The following is a 23513-nucleotide window of genomic DNA, read 5'->3' as shown; positions in this document are numbered from 1 at the left end:
CGTTGTGTGCCTTAAGCATCCAGCCGCCGAGCTGCTCACTAACTGCTGAGCTAAGTTAGCCTCGTCATCATTGTCACCAGTTAATGATATTGTTAGCATGCTATTTCAATGTGTTTAGTGAACTGCTGATAGTTGAGAAGCTACGTTGCTGTGCATTTGTGGATAAGTCTAGGGAGGGTCGATCACTTTGTGTGACTGGCCAATCACAGAGCGTGAAGAGTGAATACATAATGAGGATTTTCCGTCATTCCACTTACAGAAAATGACGAGCTGTACTTGTTTTGTGCTCGTATTCGGCAAAAATGGATACTCCTCTACAACGAGTATCCGGCTCATCCCCTGTACACATGATAACTCACACGTAGCATTGGGAAAGTTCCTTGTTATTGTAGTATCTCAAACGTAATGTGGGCCGATTGCATAGCATTAAAAAAAAGGTCGATGTCAGCCTATCATCCATCCTTGGTATAATCAATTCTTGGTATACAGGTCAGCAAGTCTAACATGCATCTTGCCTACAAGTGTGTGGTATCTTTGTTTACACCACATTGTGCAACTCTTATACACAAGACTACGGGATTGCTGCAGGGACACAAGAGACAGCTGCTGATTTAAGCATAGTAAGCTACCGAGCTAACTAGTTAGCTTCCAGTTGGTTTACTCTAAACGTAAAAAAGGGTTTGAACTGAATGGGGTAGAAGGACAAAGTAAGAAGCAAAAAACATACCACTTCCACACGAAATGGGAGACGTTTTTTCACTTGGCAACTATGGCTGAATCCATGCTGTACAATTTAAGGTATTGTAATGTACGGTAATGTTTCATCAATGTAACAAGACTGACGCCCAGTGACCAGAGTAGAATACTACATATGACTTGTCATTCAATATTTTTTGATGAACAATAGGCCATAGTCATTCACGAAACAGAGTTAATTAATTCATTAATTTTTGAAAATCCGCGATAGAGTGAGGGAGCGATGTCAAACCGCGAAGTGGCGAGGGACGACTATATCTAGGTATTCTAGTAATGGACGGCAAATGGTTTTAATTCTGTATGTACTATTAAGATTGTTGTTCTTTATACTGTTTATATTGTATATTTATACTGTTCTAACAAAACCCAATGCAATGTTTGCAGTAGTAGTCTCTCTAATATGACTAGATCAAGCCCAGCATTCCACACGACAAAATAAGTAAGAAAAGTACAATGGTGTGAAAAAGTGTTTGCCCCCTTTCTGATTTCTTATTTTGCATGTTTGTCACACTTAAATGTTTTGGATCATCAAACAAATTTTAATATTAGTCAATTGAGGGAAAGGCTTCTTTAGACGTCATCTGTACTTCTGTGAAGAAGGTGTCGGACGTTTCGCTCCTCATTTGAAGAGCTTCGAACTAATAAGTAATAATAATAATAAGCGAACTAATAAGTGCTGGTAGCCTAGGCCTTAAATACAGTAAGAGTGGGCGGAATTGGTGTGCCAACACCCTCCTCCTATTGGTTCCTTACACTAAGCCTGGGCGGAGTAGTGGTCTAATCCTCTCCTGCCATTAGCACCTCCGATAAAAGGGAAGTGTCGCTCCCTGAGTTGGGTATGAACGACTCTGATACTGGCTCGTTAGCATCTATTGTTCTGGCTCGGCCCTGGCTCCACCTCATTTGCAAGACTAAGAGCTGTGGGTTTCGGTCTCAGTAACCTGCTTCACAGAAGTACAGATGACAACTCAAGAAGCCTTTCCCTCGATGGACAACTCCTGTACGACTGAGAGCCTACACAGACAAATACAGTATTAGTCAATGACAAGACAACTGAATACAAAATGCAGTTTGTTTTTAAATTGAACTTTTTATTACCAGGAGAGAAAAAAATCCAAAACTACATGGCCCTGTGTGAAAAAGTGATTGCTCCCCATTTAAAACATAACAAAGATTAATTGAGATCTATCAGTCTGGAAAAGGTTATAAAGCCATTTCTAAAGCTTTGGAACTACAGCAAAACACAGTGAGAGCCATTATCCACAAATAGCGAACACATGGAACAGTAGTGAACCTTCCCAGGAGTAGCCGGCCAACCAAAATTATCCCAAGCGCACAGCGACGACTCATCCAAGAGGTCACACAAGACCCTACAACAACATCCAAAGAATTGCAGGCATCACTTGCCTCAGTTAGGGTCAGTGTTCATTACTCCACCATAACACAAGAGACTGGACAAATACGGCCTGCATGGCAGACTTCCAAGACGAAAACCACTGCTGAACAAAAAGAATATGAAGGCTTGTTTCAATTTTGCCAGAAAACATCTTGATGATCCCCGAGACCTTTGAGAAAATACTTTGTGTTTTGAAGAGACAAGAGTAGAATTTTTTGGACGGTGTGTGTCACCTTTGACGTAAAAGTAATGCCACATTTCAGAAAAAGAACATCATACCAACAGTACAATATCGTGGTGGTAGTGTGATGGTCTGGAGCTCTTTTGCTGCTGTAGGACTTATAAGACTAGCTGTGATAAATGGAACCATGAATTATGCTGTCTACCAAAAAATCCTGAAGGAGAATGTCCAGCCATCTGTTCATGACCTCAAGCTGAACCCAACTTGGGTTCTGCAGCAGGACAATGATCCAAAACACACCAGCACAACAACAAAATGAAGACTTTTGAGTGGCTTAGTCAAAATCCTGACCTGAATCCTATTGAGATGCTGTGGCATGACCTTAAAAAGGCGGTTTATGCTTGAAAACCCTCCAATGTGGCTGAAATACAACAATTCTGCAAAGACGAGTTGGCCAAAATTCCTCCACAGCGCTGAAAGAGACTCATTGCAAATTAACCAACCAGATATTAGGTTTAGGGGGCAATGACTTTTCACACAGGGCCGTGTAGGTTTGGATTTTTTTCTCACTTAATAATAAAAACTTTCATTTAAAAACTGCATTTTGTGTTCAGTTGTGTTGTCATTGACAAATATTTAAATTTGTGACAAACATGCAAAAAAATAAGAAATCAGGAGGGCAGCAAACACTTTTTCACACCACTGTATGTTTGATTCGTGTTGATACTGGATTGGATAGATCTCGGTATCAGACGATACTCAAGGTTGCAATGACAGTATCATATCGAAAGTGAAAAAGTTGTATTGAAACACTTCTAATTTGTTGTGGTGCTACTCTTCTCTTACTACCCAGAGCCACTCTATATGTTTCCGAATGCTAGCGCTAAAGTGTGGTCTTGAGAAATGACCCACCATGCAGCCCTGGGCTGATTAATAAGCCATGAGGTGGTTCAGTGAGCTAAAACAAAAGACTCAGTGAAGACATATGATGATTTTCGGTCCTCGAAATGGAGGGCCTCACATTTATTTTTAAGTTTAATACTAACAAGAAACCTCCGCCACCTCCTGTCTGTCTGTATCTTTTGACAAAAGGAGCATGTCTACCCAAAGTAAAGACGAATGACAATTAAACATGAAAATTCAATGCATTATTATTATGTATAAGTGTGACATTAGGTGATGATATTATTACTATTTGGTGAAAACCAGGTATCTCCACATTTTGTATGGAGTAGTTTTTTGTTGTATACAGAAAAACAACAAGAAAAACAACTCACAACATTTGCAGATACGTGCTTTTCTTTGAAATGGTACCATTAAAATGTACTTATAAGAAATCGTACTTGTGTGTGTCACAGATATATAGTGAACATGAGGCTACACTGAACACATGCATGTGGTTACAATGAAAACACTGATAAGAGTATATTGACCACAGTTTTATAAATCAAGGGTGAATATGAAGTATCCTAATGCTGGGGAGGACATATGATACTGTACTCTGGTGGAATTCTTAGGAGAATTTTGTAGGATTTTGAATGAAAACTACCTAAAATTCTAATACAATGCTTTATATTAATTCAATCAACTGCAGTGCCCTTTAGTCTGCAAGTGCATCAGTGACATGCAGTAATGTTCATGGTTGGTGAGGCACTGACTCGTTTTTCTTAATGTTAACAGAGGTTGCTCATCAAGAAGATAACAAGAAAAACAACAGAATCAAATGTTGTTTTCAAATATTTCTTAGTCCTGTTTATTATTTTTTTTATAAACTGAAAAACATTTGTGACCTTACCTTTACCTGGGTGCATGTACTTCATATACAGATATGAAGTACTTGCGCCCCTATCTTCCTTCCTTCCTTCCTTCCTTCCTACCTTCCTTTCTTCCTTCCTAACATGCCTCCCCTGACCACACATCACTAGAGTGCATGGTCTACAAAAGCTATTAACCATTAACCATTGCTCCTTACTGCTATTAAAACACTGGTTCTATTGCTACTGTGTTGTGCAATATACTTGTTAATAAATGACCATGTGGTCAAAGATCTTTACAGTTTCCTTTTCCACTTTCTCATGCAGTCTAAATCATTATTAAAGCTAGAAAATTAAGTTGTCACCCAGTTTTTTTAAACCCCGTAGACACTATGACGCAACACTATACCTGCACTTCTGACACGGTGACCGAGACAGTGTCAGGTTGGACCGAGAGTCGGACACACTGGTCTGCTCTGGTGGTGAAACGCTGAGGCTCCTCCGCACGTTCGCAGTGATCCTTTCTTGAACATCTATGAGTTGTAGGGATCAAATTATATTTATATTAAACATACAGTGGATTAGAATAGGTAGGCTGCACTTGGCAGAACTTAATGACGTCTTAAGAGCATCGATACACGCATTGATACAGAGCATTGAACGATATCTATACAGGTTGCATGATAAAACATTTACTGGTAACTGCCTAATTGACAATGACAGTAAACATGGAGCACATCACTATTGTTAACAATTGAGGTGGACACTGTGGACTTCATAGCCTACTTTACTGATGTCTTTCCCACCCCGACCAAAGACCTAATGGGGGGTACTCCAACAAATAGTTATAATAAGGTCAATTAGCAGGGATTGTTTGCTCAGAAGCAGAGGAAATGGTCAGCCACAGATGCTCTCAGATCATACTAGTTGTGAGTCAATGACGTTAATATGGATTAGCATTAGCAATACTGTGACATGCAAAAGTTTACATGCAGTCATGATGGACACAAATGTCATATTAATTTGGATTTTTGTATTTATTTTCTTTATTTTTATTTATTTATTTTTAATTTTTCCCCCTGTCCTGTCTAGCCTTTAAGGCAGATAGAATTGTAGCTCTAAATGCCCTCAAGTGCTCAACAGATTTACTCTGCCAGGGAGAAGTGTGATATACAATTCCCCTGTTATACAGAATTTATTTGACTTTGATGCTTGTTATGCAAATTTGGAGCGGTCGGACCGGAGCAGGAGGGGACAGAGAAGAAGAGTGGTTACGCCGTTACGCCAGACTTTTTCTAACCAGTCAGGTAAGTAAAAACAATAACTACATTATGTCGATCTCTATATTATGTCGGTAGAAAACATTGAAGCAGCAAACAAATTATACTCTTTTATACTACAAATAAAGTGGCCAACTCAAGTATTCAGCTACCGTAACGCTGTCCAGTTTTTCATAGACAAGCGACCTGACTTTAATGCTAGCTTTAGCTAGGTAGTTGACCAGACCCCGTGTTCAGTGTTAGTCCATTCACTGTACTTGCTTGATATTCTGCACACAGGTTAGTCGGAACTCAGTAACATGGTTAAGTTACACATTGTCTATTCTGCATCATAAGCCATTCTCCAACACATAAACAACAGGATATGTTTTTTTTTTATGTATGTACAGTATGCATGTATGTATGAGGTTTTAAAAAATAAACATCATTTGTTAAGTAGACTTCTAGACATTTCTGTTCAAGTTCAACGGTTTGATATTTATATGCTGGTTGAAAATAGCCCTGTGAGAAATTCATGGTAAAATAATTCATAAAAAGTTCATACAATTTAAAATATCATGGAGACATTCAGACATTTCATCCAAGAACTTTGGTTAGCACCCTCATTTAAGCCATGCAAACTTTTATGACACAACCTCTGAAAAGCATCGGGATTTATAATTGTTAAAAACCGGAATCAAACCGAGGAATCGGAATAGGTATTGCGCAAATTCAAACGATGCCCAACCCTAGTCAGAATTATACACAGGTTCACATATGCACATAGAGTTACCTAAATCTTTAATAATTGGTGCTGTAGGTCCCAGAATGCACTTCGACTTGACAAGGCAAAGCCCTACTAACCTATTGTTTGTGATCATGAATGACTGAAGCTGAAGCTGTTTCTTTGTCCCATCATAGAAACCATTTTCTTGACAACACTGCATCGAGGTGAAACTTGCCATAGGACATTCAACCGAGTACTAGTATGGAGTGAGTGTGTGTGTGTGTGTGTGTGTGTGTGTGTGTATACTTACATATTGTGCAGGACACACCAGCCACAGTGAGGGTCCCCCGATCCCAGACAAGCCCCGCAGGAAGCATACTGCTCACAGCTCCCCACCGGTACACGTGTAACCTGGGAATAAAACACGCACCCAAATTAATGTGAACCATCACTATTGCACCACTTTTTACATCAAGTATGTAAAGGTTAAACCAGACAGGTGTCTGTGCCTGCAAATGTGAGATTAAAGAAACTCAGCGTACTGTGACTATCAGGGATAAACAGTTGTGGAGGCAGCCATGCTTACTTCTTAATAGTGCATTTAACATAAGTAAACACACACACACACACACACAGTGGCTGAATTGACCACCTCTAAATCCTCTACATTCTTTTATTAGTAGGGTGTCACAAGACGGGAAGATGCATGAGATTGGGTCCACGAGAATGAGACAAGACAACATTAATTTTTAAGAAAAGTACAATGAAAAAATATGACCGGACAAACAAACTTTTTTTATTTTAGTCACAAAACAATGCAGGTGCGTTTTGAAAAGTTCATTGACGCTAAACAACATTATTGTCAACATTTTTATAAACCAAATAAACCACGAATGTGAGTAATAATATATAATAAATCTTAATAATAATAATAATAATAATAATAATGATAATAATAATAATAAAAATAATAATAATAATAATAACAATAATTATAAAATAGAATAATTTCTTTAATCCTCTAATCCTTTAATCTTTCACTTCAGTTGTGGAATTTCCATTTGAGACATTATTTTCTCAGAAGCAATTTGTAGTGTCTAAAGTTTGCAGCATTTCTTGAAATGCTGGCTTTTCAACTGGATTAATGAGCAGCATTTCTTTTGGCATGACTTTCTGTGAATGCATACAATTTTGCGCTGTTCCGTTTGTATTTACTTTACTAAACATCTCAGTGAGTGTTGACAGTTGGGACGAAGGCTCTGCATCTGGGTCAGGTGGCTATGTCGGGTAAAACTGGGTCGGATGGATATGTTTGAGGTGGGCGAGGTTGTTGCCTTTTATGTTTGTACCACTTTTGAAAAATTTGGTGTACCGGCTCGTTCGTGTTGATAGGCTCACCTTGCTTATTAATATTCCCCCCAGGAGGGCTGTGGCATTTGGCTTTGCATGCATCCTTTTCCCTCCTAACTTCTACTGCGTTACCATGCGTTGCTCCTCACAAAGCTCCATTCTTGCTGTGTTTGTATGCTAGCGGCCCTGCCTTCCCCCCCAGAGGCAAAGCGACTGTATGATTGACAAGAAGTTTTGCTGTTCGCCATTGTTCTATGTGCTGAACCAATGCACAAAGTGAACCATCTTCCTACCTATTTGGAGGTGAGAGACGAGGAAAACATAAACAAATGTACATGGAAATATATGGAGGCCGGCAAAATTAATGAGTGAATTTTCATTTATCGTATCATTAAATTATTTATTTATTATCACGTGACAGTTTTTTTCTGAACGAGAAATCTTGTCCCCCCCCCCCGTAGACCCACCACCTGTGGAGGCAAGCATAAGGTCCCTGTGCAATGTGTTTTCGGTGGTGGTCGAGGGAGGGCGCCTGGGCGACCTGGTCTTCCGCGGCCAAATCTGGTTCTTGGAACATGGAATGTCACTTCTCTGGTGGGGAAGGAGCCCGAACTTGTGCAAGCGGTTGAGACATTCCGACTAGATGTATTCGGACTCACCTCGACCCACAGTTAGGGTCCTAGAACCAAACTCCTCCAGAGGGGCTGGACTTTGTTCTACTCTGGAGTTGCTGCAGGGGAGAGGCGGCGAGCTGGTGGGGGCTTATTAATAGCCCCCTGGCTCGGTGCCTCTGTGTTGGAGCCATCCCCGGTGAACGAGAGATTCATTTCCCTACGCCTTTGGGTTGGGGAAAGGGTCCTGACTGTCGTTTGTGTGTACGCGCCGAACAGCAGTTTAGAGTACCCAGCCTTCTTGGAGTCCATCAGAGGGGTGCTGGAGAACACCCCAACTGGTGACTCTGTCGTGCTACTGGGAGACTTCAACGGCCATGTGGGCAATGACAGTGTGACCTAGAGTGGCGTGATTGTGAGGAACGGCATCCCCGATCTGAACCCATGCGGTGAGATGTTGTTGGACTTCTGTGCGAACCACAGTTTGTCCTTAACAAACACCATGTTCGAGCATAAGGATGTCCACAAGTACACTTGGCACCAGGACACCCTAGGCCGCAGTTCTAGGATCGACTTTTTAGTTGTATCATCAGACCTGCGTCTGCATGTTCTGGACACGCGGGTAAACTGAGGGGCTGAGCTGTCAACTGATCACCACCTGGTGATGAAGAAGGAGTCTTATCCGGCATGGATGGCCTGTGGGACTCCTGTAGCAGCTAATAGGTACCGGCAGGCCAAGCGGCACGGAGGAGGTTGAGGCAAAAACTCGGGTGTGGGAGGAGTTCGGTGAGGCCATGGAGCACGATTTTCAGTCGGCCTCGAAGAGGTTCTGGCAAACAGTCCGGCGCCTCAGAAAGGGGAAGCAGTGCTCCCCACTGTAAACAGTGTGGACCGGGGCCTGTTGACCTCGACTGAAGATATAGTCGGACGGTGGAAAGAATACTTTGAGGCCCTTCTCAATACCACTGACATACCTTCCATAGAGGAAGCAGAGTCTGAGGACACGAACGTGGACAGTTCCATCACCGTGACTGAGGTATTTGGGGTAGTCAAAATGCTCCCCAGTGGCAAAGCTCCGGGGGTGGACGTGTTTCACCCTGAATTCCTCAAGGCTCTGGATGTTGAGGGACTTTCTTGGCTGACACGTCTCTTCAACATTGTGTGGAAGTCGGGCACAGTACCTCTGGATTGGCAGACCAAGGTAGTGGTCCCCCTTTTCAAGAAGGGTGACCGGAGGGTGTGTTCCAACTATATGGGAATCACACTCCTCAGCCTCCCTGGGAAAGTCTATTCGAGGGTGTTGGAGAGAAGGGTACGACCATTAGTCGAACCTCAGCTACAGGAGGTGCAATGTGGTTGCGGAACACTGGACCAGCTCTACACCCTTGCAAGGGTACTGGAAGGTACTTGGGAGTTTGCCCTACCGTTCTACAATACATGGAGAAGGGGAAGGATTAATTGAACTCTGATTCTTCCTACTCCTACATGTTAAATTGTGGAAATGCAACCACATGATGTTCCTTCATGTAACTTGTTAAGTACGTACAGTATATAACAAATGAACCACACCACACCAAACCAAAGACATACTACGTGGGCTTTTCTCAAAGATAAATAATGAGTAAAGAGTAACACAACATGCACAGACCTCGCTATACTGCAGCCACACGACAAATTGCTTCCGTTCACAATGTTTTGAGTAATGCTAGTGGCACAGAAACACACAAACACTAGTAAAACCAACCTGCGAGAGCAGAGGCAATAAATAAAACATCACCAGACCAGAAGTTGAACTATATACTCTATAGCTACTTGTGGGTAAGCCTGAACCCGCCATGTTTTGCTACAAAATGCTTTGCATACAGTGCAACACATCATAAAATTGGTAGTGACTATTGTTTAAAAGTTAAAAAAAAAAAATCCAGATTTGGAGGCAGGTTGTGGCAGATGATGAAACAGACTTCCAACTAGTGTTTGAGGTATGTATATATTTTTGCTATATCTTTATATTTTGTTTCAAGGCAAACACAATGTTTTTGTAAACGTTCAAATCCTACTTAGTCATAAGCATATAGAAGGACATTTTTTTTAAGAAAAATGTGCAAAAATGTAAACCATTGCACTTTTTTTGGACTTTTAAAATGTTATTTATTTCAACACTGTCCTGTCCAGTGATTTGGGAAAGTCCTTCTTTCCAAGGAAGTCAGAGCTTTTCTCCCTGCCACTCACACACACCAGTGACTTTGGAGAGATGTGGGTTGTCTTATATTCGGGTCAGTGTGGTAATAGATAAATGAAGGGTCAACAGTTAGGATATCATTATTTGTATAATGCAGTATATAAATGCCATGCAAGCAAAAATGTTAACATCTGGCCTTCAGCTGATTATTTAATTGAATACTCCACTGAGGGACTCTCATCTGAACACAAAAAGGAAGAAATGTTTGCTGAATGTCTGTAGATTTCTTGTAACAAGTGCCGTAGCACTCCAAACTATTCAGATAAACATCACAGATGATTCCATTCTATCTGCCAGATTGCGACTGGCTGACACGTGTGTGTCTGCAAGTGGAAGATAAGATGAAAAGTTAAAATCATTTCTACGGGTACAAATCTGAAAACTCGGATATGAAGAAGAACTTCATACAATGCCACGCCAAGTAAAGGGCACCATAGTAAAATTATGGCTTGGAGGATGTCTATTTGTGAAGGTAGTCTTTGCTTAACATTGTTGTTATCGCTATTGCTAGTTATTACAGGGATAGTTCGGATTTTTTTACATGAAGTTGTATGACATCCCCTTCAGCAGTGTATGACAGCAACAGTGACTTAGTCCCGCAATTGGTCTTGTGAGTCCATTTCTGGTCGGAAATCCGTGATGAGGAACGTAGTTCCGCTTAGTTGCTGGAGCCATTTAAGTAAAGACTTTGGCTTCTCAAAACGATATGTGTTCAAAAGAGTAATACATACGCGTCACAAAAAAGCCTCCTTAAAAAAATTGACCTCACAAAACACTTGGCATTGTATTTACAGTATATCCTGCCATATCTCTGCGCACAATCGCCAGTGCATTCATGTGTATGTGATGAAGACGCTTGCGGTAATGCCACTCTGCTCACCACGGACCGCTGTGGCCATCTTGTTTACATATGTGTTCCATACTTCATCACATACTGTACACATATCACACAATTATCAAACAAGTCAATGTTGTATCATATTTGTATCAGAGATTTGAAAGACATATATTTTTAGCATCATAATCGTCATAAGAAGTGTCATACTCTTTGATGAACACGCGTACAGTCATGTACAGTCATGAGTCATTTTCACAATACATCCTCAAATAAGCCAAATTCAACAGAACAGTCTTAAAACACCATTCCAATCATTTGTTTCACAAACAAAATGCAGCAAAAACATTTTAGGAAAAGCAAAAGGCACATTTTCCAAATTTGAGGCTATTTCAAATAACAGCCACTGACAGCTTTCACACAAACAACACATATCAGCTAAATGCCACTAATGCATCTTTCTCTTCATTCTCAGACTATACAACCATAGCTTACAGTGGATTCATAGCTTGATAATAGTGACCTGCCACCGTCTGATAACTATTATAATGCAACCATTACCAAGCACGTCCCTTTTCACAGGACACCAAATGGCAGGAGATTACTGTCATTACTTGCGCTTGCACAAATACCATGTTAGCATTACAGTCTGTTAGAGTGAGGAGAGACACACACACACACAAAAACATGTCACACTCACGCACAACGTGCTAAAAGAATGCAATACAATGGGGTTTAGTGACTGGGTGGTGGATGATGAAAAGGTTCAATTATTGAGTTTGAGGAAACAGATAATGGGCTGGGTGGGAAAGCGCACGCCTTGTGTCTTAGACAATAAGTGTGAAGCAGCCTCGCTGTATCAAATATGGCATTTCCATCCCGTACTTATTTACGTCTGCAAAGATATTCATTTGTGGACACTAGCGGAGCAGCGATTAGAACATCAGGTAGCTGTAAGCATAGAAAACGACACCAGCAGTGTAGTCATGGTAATGATCTTATTTGTTTGGAAATATACTTAACAAACTTACATTAAAGCACATCACATTTACAATTGCACAATTCAACATGTCTGAAAAGGAACAGGATGAAGCAGAGCTTATGTAATCCTACCCTTTCTCCGTGTATCAGCAATTACTGATAGTTTGTTCACTTCCTGTATTTAAATGTTACCATTTAAATACAGGAAGTGAAAAAAGAATAGATAATGTGTAACAACGGATGGATAACCCATGCAATGACAAAAGGAAAAGAAGAAGATAGAAAAACTGTTACGAATAAAGTAATACAAATAAATACATAGAATAAAATACATTAAAAATAAAATGATTAAAGATAAATGAATAAATCAATAGGAGTTAACAACTGACTAAAATATTGCATAATGTATATATAAATGCAGGATATAGCCTGGTATGAGAAACATAATGGCAATGTTTATTACAAATACATAACCTCACATGTTTGGGATAGAGATGCAATTCAGGTAGCGTTAGATGATAGGATGGATGAATGGAAGGGGATCCTCCATCAACAGACACACAAAGCAAATTATGCATGATGGTTCAGTCCACAAGTGAGGCGCCTACAGTGCATGCTAGACACAGCTACTGTAATTGCACCATCTGTGTACAATCATTGCACAACAGAGGCATGATGAATGGCTTCTTATGGTATCTGGAAGTCCATTTCAAAGTCTATCATATAAACAAACATACAAGGGACCATAGGTGCATGATTCCATTGATGGTAACTGAGTTCATGTGAGAATTCCTTTAGAATCCAATGTAACCCAAAGTGAATATGTGAATTTATGGACATTTTGTATGACTTTATTGTTTAAATTTAGTATATTTATTATATTATATTATTGTATGAATGTAGTATACCGTGAAGCACCGTGTATAAACCGCACTTTTTTTCCACCTCTAAGAAGCAAAAAATTGGGGTGCGGTTTATACACGATGACAGGTCTGTGACCAGACTCGGACTGAAAAATAATATCAGACAATGCTTCTACAACACTTCAGCGGAAGATCAGTCGTATTACAAGCCCGGTCACACCGCCTGAACTTTGCTGTAGCGTTCCTGGAGCGGTGAAAAAAATTACAGGTCGTTCACCACCGTTTAACAGAAGTTGGACCCCGTTAAGGCAACGCCGTATCTGCTCGGCCACCGCTGATGGTCTATCCTACCGCTACGAAAGTTTTGAGGTGCACAAAATATTACGAGCGGCCAATTTTCCGCCACGGCAAAGTTCATCACTGATCCAACAACGCCCAGTCAAAGTTTGGCGCCGCTAGACGCAAGTTCGTGGACGCTTGGGTCCGCTAGGCCAGAATTTGGCTATAAATACAGGGAGAAATTGACCAGAAGCGCATTTGGGAAGCCGTCTGTGGGTCAGACAGTTGCTTTGACTATCGTGATTTTTGTATTCACAAATGAATTAAAATCGACTGAAAATTATACGTGTGTATTTCGTTAGTCAGTGATAAGTATACAACAACAGATCGGTAGATAATATTAAAAGTTTTTGAGAAAGAACATTCACAGCCAACATCTTTAGTCATACTTTATTTAGTAAAAGAAGCCTGGAATGTCCATATACAACAATTTGGATGTTATTGACATGTAATCCAGCAATTAAAAATCATTCACTACGTAGCAAATAGTTTGTATTTAAATAGTAAACTCAATCTACCTCAATGGCGATTTCTTTGTATGCTTCTGAGGAGCATCATAACCACAACAACCAAAGCAGACGTCATTTAAAGTGCTCATGAGACCAAAACACGTTAGTCTTGTTATTTTCGTTATGAAAAATACATTAAAAGGTATATTTCCTGTGTTAGATGTGTGAGCAAATGTTGAAATATTTATTATCTTTTATAATTTCTGTCACTTCTTCCTTGTTTGGAGGAGACGGAGCAAGTGACGGTTCTATATTTATTTAAATTTATATTTCGTTGTGTTGAAGGTTTTTGATGGAACACTCGAGGAGACAGAGTAAGCTTGTTCACATTCCTAAAAGACACCATTTGCCTCGTCAGATGCGTTGGCAAACTTTGCGGGACAAATGTTACTGTCCCGCAGATGGAAATAAAAAGTAAAAAACCAACAAACCGATTGACCGTGGAAAAGGTTATAATAATAAGAGTAATTTTTCAGTGAAACATTAAAGGGGACCTATTATACTCATTTTCTGACCTTTGTATTGCGTTTTGGAGTTCTATAAAACAGCTACACACGATAACCCGCACAGGAAGCTTTTCAGATCTTCCAAACTTTGCACCTTTTCCTGCAGTGTTTCCTTGGTTTTCCTGCCTCCCATCCAAACGGTCTGCATAATTTACTCCACCCACGGCCCTCCTCCAGGTACGCCTCCCGCCGAGGCCACTGCGCTGTGATTGGTCACACTCCAAAACGCGCCCACTTCTGGACATATGCCGAACCCTTTTACCCGGTTACTTACACAAAATAAACACAGTTAGGACATTGATAAACTGTTACTTAAAGCTTGCTTCTCTGACTCTTCAACACAACCAAGTAACCTTGGAAAGGCGTCGGACTTCAGCGACAGCTTGGCAGGTAGTCCAGCTTCGCCCCATGTTCACAAAACAGTCCAGACAGATGAGCATATTTTTCTCTTGCTGGCCGGGAATCAGCAACTCCAACCACTTCTGCCTGATGCTCGCTTCTTTAGGCACACCACAACAAACATTTCCTGGGAGCCATTGCTCGACATGCTAACACCGTGATCAGAGCGAAGAAGAGCGGGGGTGCTGAGCATGCCCGTATAAGGACGTCCGGGTTGGGTTGACGTCAGTGGAACTTCCATCCATCCATTTTCTATACCGCTTCATCCTCATTAGGGTCACGGGGGCATGCTGGAGCCTATCCCAGCTGACTTCGGGCGACAGGCGGGGTACACCCTGGACTGGTCGCCAGCCAATCGCAGGGCACATATAGACAAACAACCATTCACACTCACAGTCATACCTATGGACAATTTAGAGTCGCAAATTAATCTCACCTGCATGTTTTTGGGAATGTGGGAGGAAGCCGGAGTACCCGGAGAAAACCAGACCCGGAGAAAACCTAACCCTAACCACACAGAAATGCCCAGGGGAGAATCGAACCCAGGTCTTCCCGATCTCCAGGTTGTTACTGTGTTGGCCAACGTGCTAACCACTAAACCACCGTGCAGCCTGTCAGTGGAACATGATGTTAAAAAAATCATTAAAACACAGCGTGCAGATCCATCCAAAACTGCTTTCAGGGAACACTTACAAAAGCAATGCAAATGCATGTAACAACATTTATAGTATAGGTAAGAAAAGAGGAAAACCATAAGAAGGCCCCTTTAAGAACTTGTTTTTAGACAATAGAGCTTGAAAATATTGTTAAGTCAAAGGGTCTTGAAAACATCTTGTTTTGAGTCATATGTCAGATGAAACAAGCTTTCCTTGACACGTCATCTAGTTTTGAAGCTGCTGTGTTACTGTACGTGTAAGAGATGACTCATCTTGTTTTAAGAAATATACTCCACTCAAATTAAGACAACAAATCTCTTTTATTGAAAACTACAACATGCAGGCTATGTTTCTTATAGTTCTATCAAAGCATGACCATGTGATACATGGGGGGAAAAAAACGGGGGCAAGTTTTTGTTTTTTTTTTCTCTCTGTTCTTTTGCACTCCGAACAAATCACACCACGTTATACAATAAAATTATAAGTGAAAATAAATACTGACATCAATTACTGCGTCTGCCATATTGAGCCTAAATAGCCCCTCTCAAACAGTGGCGGGCAAGTGCACAGAACGTCAGAAAAATACTCCTTCCTCTGTGTGAGACAGAAGTCCTGATTTAATATAATTTATCCCATTCAGATACCACGTCATTGTTTGACTGTAGGTTAACTTTATTAATGCTGTGCTGTGTAAAGTTTAGTCATAATGTTTTAGCTTGATAGCATTATCAATGGCTAGCGTGCTAGCTAATAATAGCTACCTGGTTTGCTAATGAGTTTTGCAATTAAAACGTATTAATTTAGTTATTGTATATACTATTGGTGTTTTTAATAGCTACACAAGCATTGCTGTAGCCAGCACCATGGTAAAGCAGTTTGTTTATCTATAATGGTGAACCAAGAAAGCTAGCTGTATTGAGCTAATGTCATGGGAGAGATAAAAAAGTGACTTAAAAAACAAAATTAATATGATTTAAATTAACTTTCTTACGCTGATGTTTTTTTTGCTTTACATTTCATTTAAAGTGAGTTATTTATTACTTAAATAAATCACTGGATTATCCAGTGATTTATGTGCGACAGTGAATAAATATTTACATTTACACCTCACACTGTAAACTAGATGGAGCTTGGTACACTTGCTGTATGCTGCTCATTCATAACAACTTTGACGGTGCTTATTTTCCGTATTTTGTTATTTCTGTCTGTATGCAGTGTGTAACTCCAGCCCCTATCACACTGTGCCATCAGACCAAGCAAGGAATGGTATGTGTTTGTCATCTTAAATGTTGTTGTGCAAAATTCCGCAAATCATCCATCCATCTTCTATGTCGCTTATCCTCATTAGGGTCGCGGGTATGCTGGAGCTGATGTACCTAGGATACACCCTGGACTGGTCGCCAGCCAATCGCAGGGCACATATAGACAAACAACCATTCACACTCACATTCATACCTATGGACAATTTAGAGTCGCCAATTAACCTAACATGCATGTTTTTGGAATGTGGGAGTACCCAGAGAAAACTCACACACACACACACGAGGAGAACATGCAAACTCCACACACAGATGCCCAACAGAGATTCAAATCTAGTCCATCCAGATCTCTTGACTGCGTGGCCAACATGCTAACCACTTAGGCCACCGTGCGGTCCTTCCGCAAATCATGTTCGGTGTAAATAATGTAAATCCTTTATTTTAGACAGCAGTCTCAGCTATGCAAATGTGGTGAGTGCTTTCATTTTGTTTTGTTTTAATCACAGTTTTTTTGGTGTCATGAACACCTTAAACACGCATTAAAACACCACCAACAACACGAAGAGCTGTAGAAAGTTACATCATCCGACGGCTTCTGCAAGGGCAGCTTCTCAGCTAATAGCATGTAGCTTCATCTTCTTGTACACACAAAGTGATCCAATGACCATAATCGCCCCCTAGTGTTCGTAGTAGTTCACAGCAAAGAAATTTGCGGCACTTCCGTTGGAGTTTATATTACGGTAATTCCGTTTGTAAAATACAGCCTGGAGATCTGCCAACAGGCATCAACCACAGACGTGCGAGCTATAAGTTTGATCATTTTGTTTTTCTTCAGCGAACAGGCGAACGTTGCTGTTAAAATGTGAGTGTAATGTTAGCACTGTAGCTCACAAATGTTCCTAACGTTTGTGTCCTCCTGTCCCACTCCTTCATGTTACGTTGCATGTGATGTATGGCATCTGTTACGCTGGAGAAGTGCAGCGTTACAGTGTATAAGTAAAAAGTGGAGCCAGTACACAATAGCGCTTGTTGGAGACACACACTTTGTCGGAGACAGTCATCCACAAACACAGCTCATTAGTATTAAAGACACAAAACGCACAAAACAGCGTGTTCAAACAGGGCTTACTGAAAGTACTTTTAAACTGTCTAACTTCCAGCATCAAGGCTAGATTTTGGACAACAACACACAACACTTCCCAGACACTATTTTGCTGAAACTCTAATATGTTATTAAAATAACACTGGACCTTGAACTTACAGAACCCACTTGATAAGGGGCACTACAGAGAAGGATGGGCGGCTAGAATCCATTTGATCCTATTTCTTTTCACATTCTCTCCCTTTTTCTTTCTTTTCCTGTTCCATCTGTCTTGTATTTTGCCAGTCACACAGAAAAAAAAAAAACACAGCAAATGAGGCCATGGATCAAAAAGTAGACACAGACCAAGACAACCTTGGAGAAGGTAGAGTAGAAATAGGCTGCCTTGGACGAGAGAACCTCTCAATCATTATTCCATTCCTGTCTCCTTCTAATCAGGTATTAGTCATATTCCCCACACCATGTCCATTACGGGAAAGTTTGGGGAGTTTCATTTCAACCCAACATACCTGCAAAATGAAATACAACCATGTTCAACACCTTGTCTTATGTGACATTTTAGGATAAGTTTTAGTAAATAGTGTTGTCAAATAGTCCAAAAGAAAGACAAGACGAGACTGAAAGGACATTTCCCAAATGGTGTTGCGTCTGCATTAAATGCTGTATCTTTAAACCAATGACAACGCTAAGAAGACTCGGCTAGATGCTCGTTAGCACTCAGCATTTATTTTGCCTGAGGACTATGCTGAATTTACCAACTCAAGGGGGAGCGCAAGTCTTGTGCTGAAAGATACAGCCATCCAATCAGTCGGCATCCGAGTGAAAACAGACACTCCAAGTCAGTGGTCCCCAACCCCCGGGCCGTGGGTCAATTTGTACCGGGACGCACAGAAAAAAAATAATTTCCATTTTCTTTTTTTTTTTAGGTTTTATTTTGAAAAGTGGCCGGATTCTCTCTGTTACATCTGTCTCACTTGACGCATGTCCATTGTGTGTGTGCTAACTTTATCTCATGCCGCACAAATAAACTACTACTGTATTTTTACCATTTTTCTTTCACCTCATATTTGGTGTCAAATGCTGATACTATGTGGGAATGCATAAAGGTAAGTTTTGATGACTTATTGAGTGCTAATGTGCACATTTGTCTCAAGTTCATTCATGCTAGCGCACTGCCTTTTACCGCACACGTCAAACAGCGATGTAATAATCTCTCTGGAAAAACTTAGATCGCTATAATGTACGACAACCCCCCCCCCCCCCCCCCCCCCCCACACACACACACACACACACACACACACACACTCCAACCTCCCATCCCCCCACCAGCCGGTCCGCGGGAGATTTGGGGGAACACAAGCCGGTCCGTGGGTCAAAAAAGGTTGGGGACCACTGCTCTAAGTGACTGTTTTATTATGCTCAATGAAATTATGTCAATGAAATGTTTAGCACTACTGCTACATAGCTATGAGAATGGCTTAGTGTTTTCATTCTAGTCGGATCTGCCTAGCACCCAGGAACGTTATTCTCTGTGGGGGGGAGCAAATGTTACTACATGGTCACAGCATGTATATAAAATGACAAAACGAGTTTTTAGAAGTGTTTTAATACAGGCTTTTATAGGCAGAATAGGTCAATCCCATTACATTGCATTATTAGTTGCCTCGTGCTAGCAATTTTTCAATATTTAGAAGGTATAGAAAAGAGAAAGACGTTTGTGTTCATGTCTCACATAAGTATTGTGGATGATGGGCAAAAATCCCCCAAAAAGTGCAGTTTTCCTTTAAGCCACCTCACTGCTAGCTTCAACATAGACAAAACAGCTCAGACATGTCGTTCCTCCACTAAAAAAAAGAAAAACAATTAGCCAGTGGAGCCAAGGGCAATTCTAGTAAATTTCTGCTCCCTCTCATTATTGCCTTCACTAACTGTTTTTTAACAACTTTAAAGTTGGAAAAACACCAAAAGAAGACCTTTCCTGACCTCCAAGTGCAGTGAATCCTGAGTGAATTTAATGCAGAAACCTCTTGAATGTGTTGTCAGGCGTACGGTTTCTTCAGCCTGCACGTTTCTGACGGCTGGCTAAATCGATAAGACAGAGGTGCATCCTCAGACTGTTATGTCACTGTCTGAGCATCCCCCACAAAGGAAGAGTTGAAGCTATACGCTGCCAAGAGGTCACCTTTTTCTTTTTACAAGCCAAGGACCTTCTCCCTTGGAGCTAATTAGTGGAACTCGGCAAGTGGGTTCTTTTGAGAACCTGGAATAATTTGCAGCTAATAGGGAGTAAATTCCTGAAGTTGTACTAGCTAAGACAAGAGGATGAAAGTAAAAAATATTCTTTAAGACCAAGTCAAAGAAAAAAAGTAACAACGGAACAGAACTAACAACTGGCAGATTGCAATCAAAATTATTTCTTGCTGCTGCTATGTTGTTTGCTAACTTGCTAGCAATCTTTACACACTTCTTTTCTCCAGCGAACCTCTATGTCACGGCTGCACCTCCTCCAAGCCACTGGTGTGTGTGAGTGACAGGAAGAAAAGCTCTGAATGGCTTGGTGGAGAAGTTGTTTGCCGCCAATTGGTTGATGTGCTTGGGAAAAACTGCACTGTTATATTCGCGTGAATACGATATTTATCAACAAGACAGTCAACAAGATGAGGAACATACAAATACACTCTCATAAATGTTATTATACTGTATATGCATTATTATCAGTCAATGTATATATTTACACTAGTTAATTTAACAAATCAGCTTTCTTAGTGTGTTGCCATATTTTTGAAGTGTATACAATGTGAGGACTAGATTTTTGTTGAAACTATTGAAGTATTTACATTTTTTCGTAAAAAATTTATATATTTTTTCACTTTTTTTTACATTAATGACTTTTGCAAAATGAATGGTTATTAAGGGCCATAGTTTTTGTTGGCTACCCTAAATGTCTGCATATGTGACACCCAATTATTATGGCATTAGTACATTAATTTTTACCAGTTGTCATGGGGGTACGTGAATAAAAATGAAAAACAATTAGCGCCGAACACTCACAATTACGAGTGCGCCTGAACGCCTCACGGCGCAAGGAGAATGAAGCAGAGACAGAGCATGACGTTGTCCATTGCTCTGTGTGCATCATATGAACAAATACGTGATTATTTTGTGCATTAAGAATGTTTAATCTTGGAGATTTCATTTCTATTGGTTTTCCAATCCTCGCATGGCACAGCGATGAAAACCTGCCACTGTGAGTGGGGATTCCCCCGAAAATGAGGCTTTATCGTTGGTTGTGTGTATTTTTGTACTTTGGACGCTGCTTTATCATTATTGTTAAACTTTCCCCTTCAATTAGGTATTAAATGAATATGCAGACTTAAACCATAGTCATTGTGAGTGGACAAAAAATGTAAGCTCAAATTCAACTCATTCAAATGGAGGGATGCCAACATAAGACTGGAATAAATGATATGTAGAATTGTGTTTCTTACATGTATGTATCAAAATATGACCATGAAAAACACACATTTTTGACCAGGAATTACTATAAAATGAATTAACCAATGAATTATGTTCAATATTTCAAGATAATTAAGCTTAAAAAGGGGGGTACATGGCTTCATGTCAAATGTCTGATAGGGTACGTGACTGTAAAACGTTTGGGAAACCACTGCATTACATGTACACATTACATGGAAGTAATCCACCTGAAGCATTACCCAGTAATTCCATGTCATTAATAACAACATGCAAAGTAGGGCTGAAAACCCATTCCTGTATTATCAAGAACTGGGGTGATGAAAGATGAAAAATCATTTTTATCTCGCTTTTTTTTTTATTAGAGCTGCACAATTGGAACATGTAATGTAATGGTAATGGTAAATGCAGTGGTAAAAATGATTTAAGTCATTGTTCACTTTGTATGAGCTGAAAAAAACATATGACATCACTGAATTTGCTGGAAATGACCAATAAAACACATGTAGAGTCTGGAAACGTGGAAGTGTGTGTGTGTGTGTGTGTGTGTGAGACAAAGATAGCCATATGTAAATCTTGCATTAGCTAATCAAAAAGTCGCTCTTGGCCACAAAGCAGGCACTATTACACTACCTCACTGTGTGCGTGTGTGTGCGTGTGTGTGTGCTTGTATAGGCTAGAGTCACCTCTGCTACATAGATAGTACAAGCCAACCCCTTTTAATTACGTGAGCGAGTGAATATGGCAAAAGCTAAATTGCTCTGTCAAGCTGGGAAATGAGCTTTTTTATGTTTGAGCTGTCGTCACTTGGCATTTCTATTATTCAATGTGGAGAGGCAAAGGCAGAATGTAGAGGAGGAAGGAGATCAAAAAGTTGATTGTAAATACAGGTGGTCCTCAGGTTACACACGACTGAACTAGCGACACTGAACTAGCAATGTACGCCGTCTAATCGACTGGCCACCCATTGGTATCTGCCGATTTTCGTTATAAGCATGTGATCGGCATATGCCGATAAATGCCTTTCAAAGCCCATCACAAAAAGTGGATATCACATTCATGGGCTACGTACAAGTTTGCTTTTTTGTTGTCATTATACTAATTATGTCTCGTCCTGAAAACACTATCTGTGTGTGGTTGTTTAATGAACATAAACACATGGTGTGCCCAGCCTTGTGATGGTGATACTATCACAGGGGTCTATCGCCAGCTGATTTTGAAGCTGAAGCTCACCAAAGGGTCAAAGAATATTTACTTCAACTCTTATTAGTTTTTTTTTTGTAACGGTTCAACTCAAACTTTATGCATTTATACAATGACAAATGAGCACAACATATCATAAAGAAGATATAAGCGAGATCTGCTGGGAAAATAAAGTACTGTAGAATTTAGATGTTGCCATTTGTAAACAAAACACAAATAGTTGACAGCTCAAATAGTGATGAAAGTTGGACACCCCTGCAACCTGGACATTCAGTTTATCCTCTTTTACAGATTTCTATTTATTTGTATTATTTTATTCTGTTCATGTTGCTGTCTTGAACTAAAAAAAAATGTTTTAACAATTTATTGTATTATTTTATTTATTTATTTTTATTATATTTTATTATATTTTTATTTTTATTATTGATGTATTCATTTTATTCATATTACTCTAAAACGTGCATCAAATTAAATGCAAGTATGTGTCAAATAGTACAAAAATCTTTTCACAAAAATAAAGGCAAAAAAACAACCCACCCAAAAGTAAATTTTTTTAAAATAATTACCTATTTGCCAGAGGCCTTTGGAATTGTCTTAACGGCGGCCCTGGCCAACAGCACGCATCAGAAAGGAAATATCTACAGTTAATCCGTGTGATCGGTATCGGCCAAGCTCACTCATGGATGATCGGTATCGGCAGCATTAAACCCTGATCGGAGCATCTCTGTTTGTTGTATAAGTAGACACTTGTTGGAGTGCCTGAGTAATCCTCGGAGCTACTGTATGTTGTCGGGGCTATATGTCCCTGGTAGGGTCTCCCAAGGCAAACTGGTTCTAGAAAACGGGCCAGACAAAGAGTGATTAAGAAGACCCTATGATCAAACAGAAGAGGATGGACCGCACCTGACCCGGACGTGGGACACTGGGGCCTCATCTTGGAGCCAGGCCCAGGGGAGGCTCGCAGGCGTGTGGTGGTCGGGCTTTCACCCATGGCGCCCAACCGGGCCCAGCCCGAAGAAGCCACACGCCTTTAGTCGAACCTGGGCTACAGGTTAAATATGAGGTCATGGTTCTCAGTCGGAAAAGGGTGCATTGCACCCTCCAGGCTGGGAGT

At 40.4% G+C, this 23513-nt stretch overlaps 1 protein-coding gene across 2 annotated transcripts in view; it reads right to left on the bottom strand.

Annotated features, from left to right (window-relative positions):
- The window catches only part of LOC129194286 (plexin-A1-like), a 316667-nt gene that overhangs the window by 118187 nt on the left and 174967 nt on the right, over nt 1-23513 (bottom strand). For both annotated transcript variants that reach the window (XM_054799421.1, XM_054799428.1), the window contains exons 5-6: nt 6384-6484; nt 4497-4620 (exon numbers count right to left, since the gene is read on the bottom strand). In XM_054799421.1, the coding sequence (XP_054655396.1) occupies nt 4497-4620; nt 6384-6484 (225 nt within the window). The remainder of the gene's footprint in view (nt 1-4496; nt 4621-6383; nt 6485-23513) is intronic.

Source organism: Dunckerocampus dactyliophorus, chromosome 1 (genome assembly GCF_027744805.1).
Source record: "Dunckerocampus dactyliophorus isolate RoL2022-P2 chromosome 1, RoL_Ddac_1.1, whole genome shotgun sequence".
Lineage (NCBI taxonomy): Eukaryota > Metazoa > Chordata > Actinopteri > Syngnathiformes > Syngnathidae > Dunckerocampus > Dunckerocampus dactyliophorus.
This window is presented reverse-complemented; position numbering and strand designations above follow the sequence as displayed.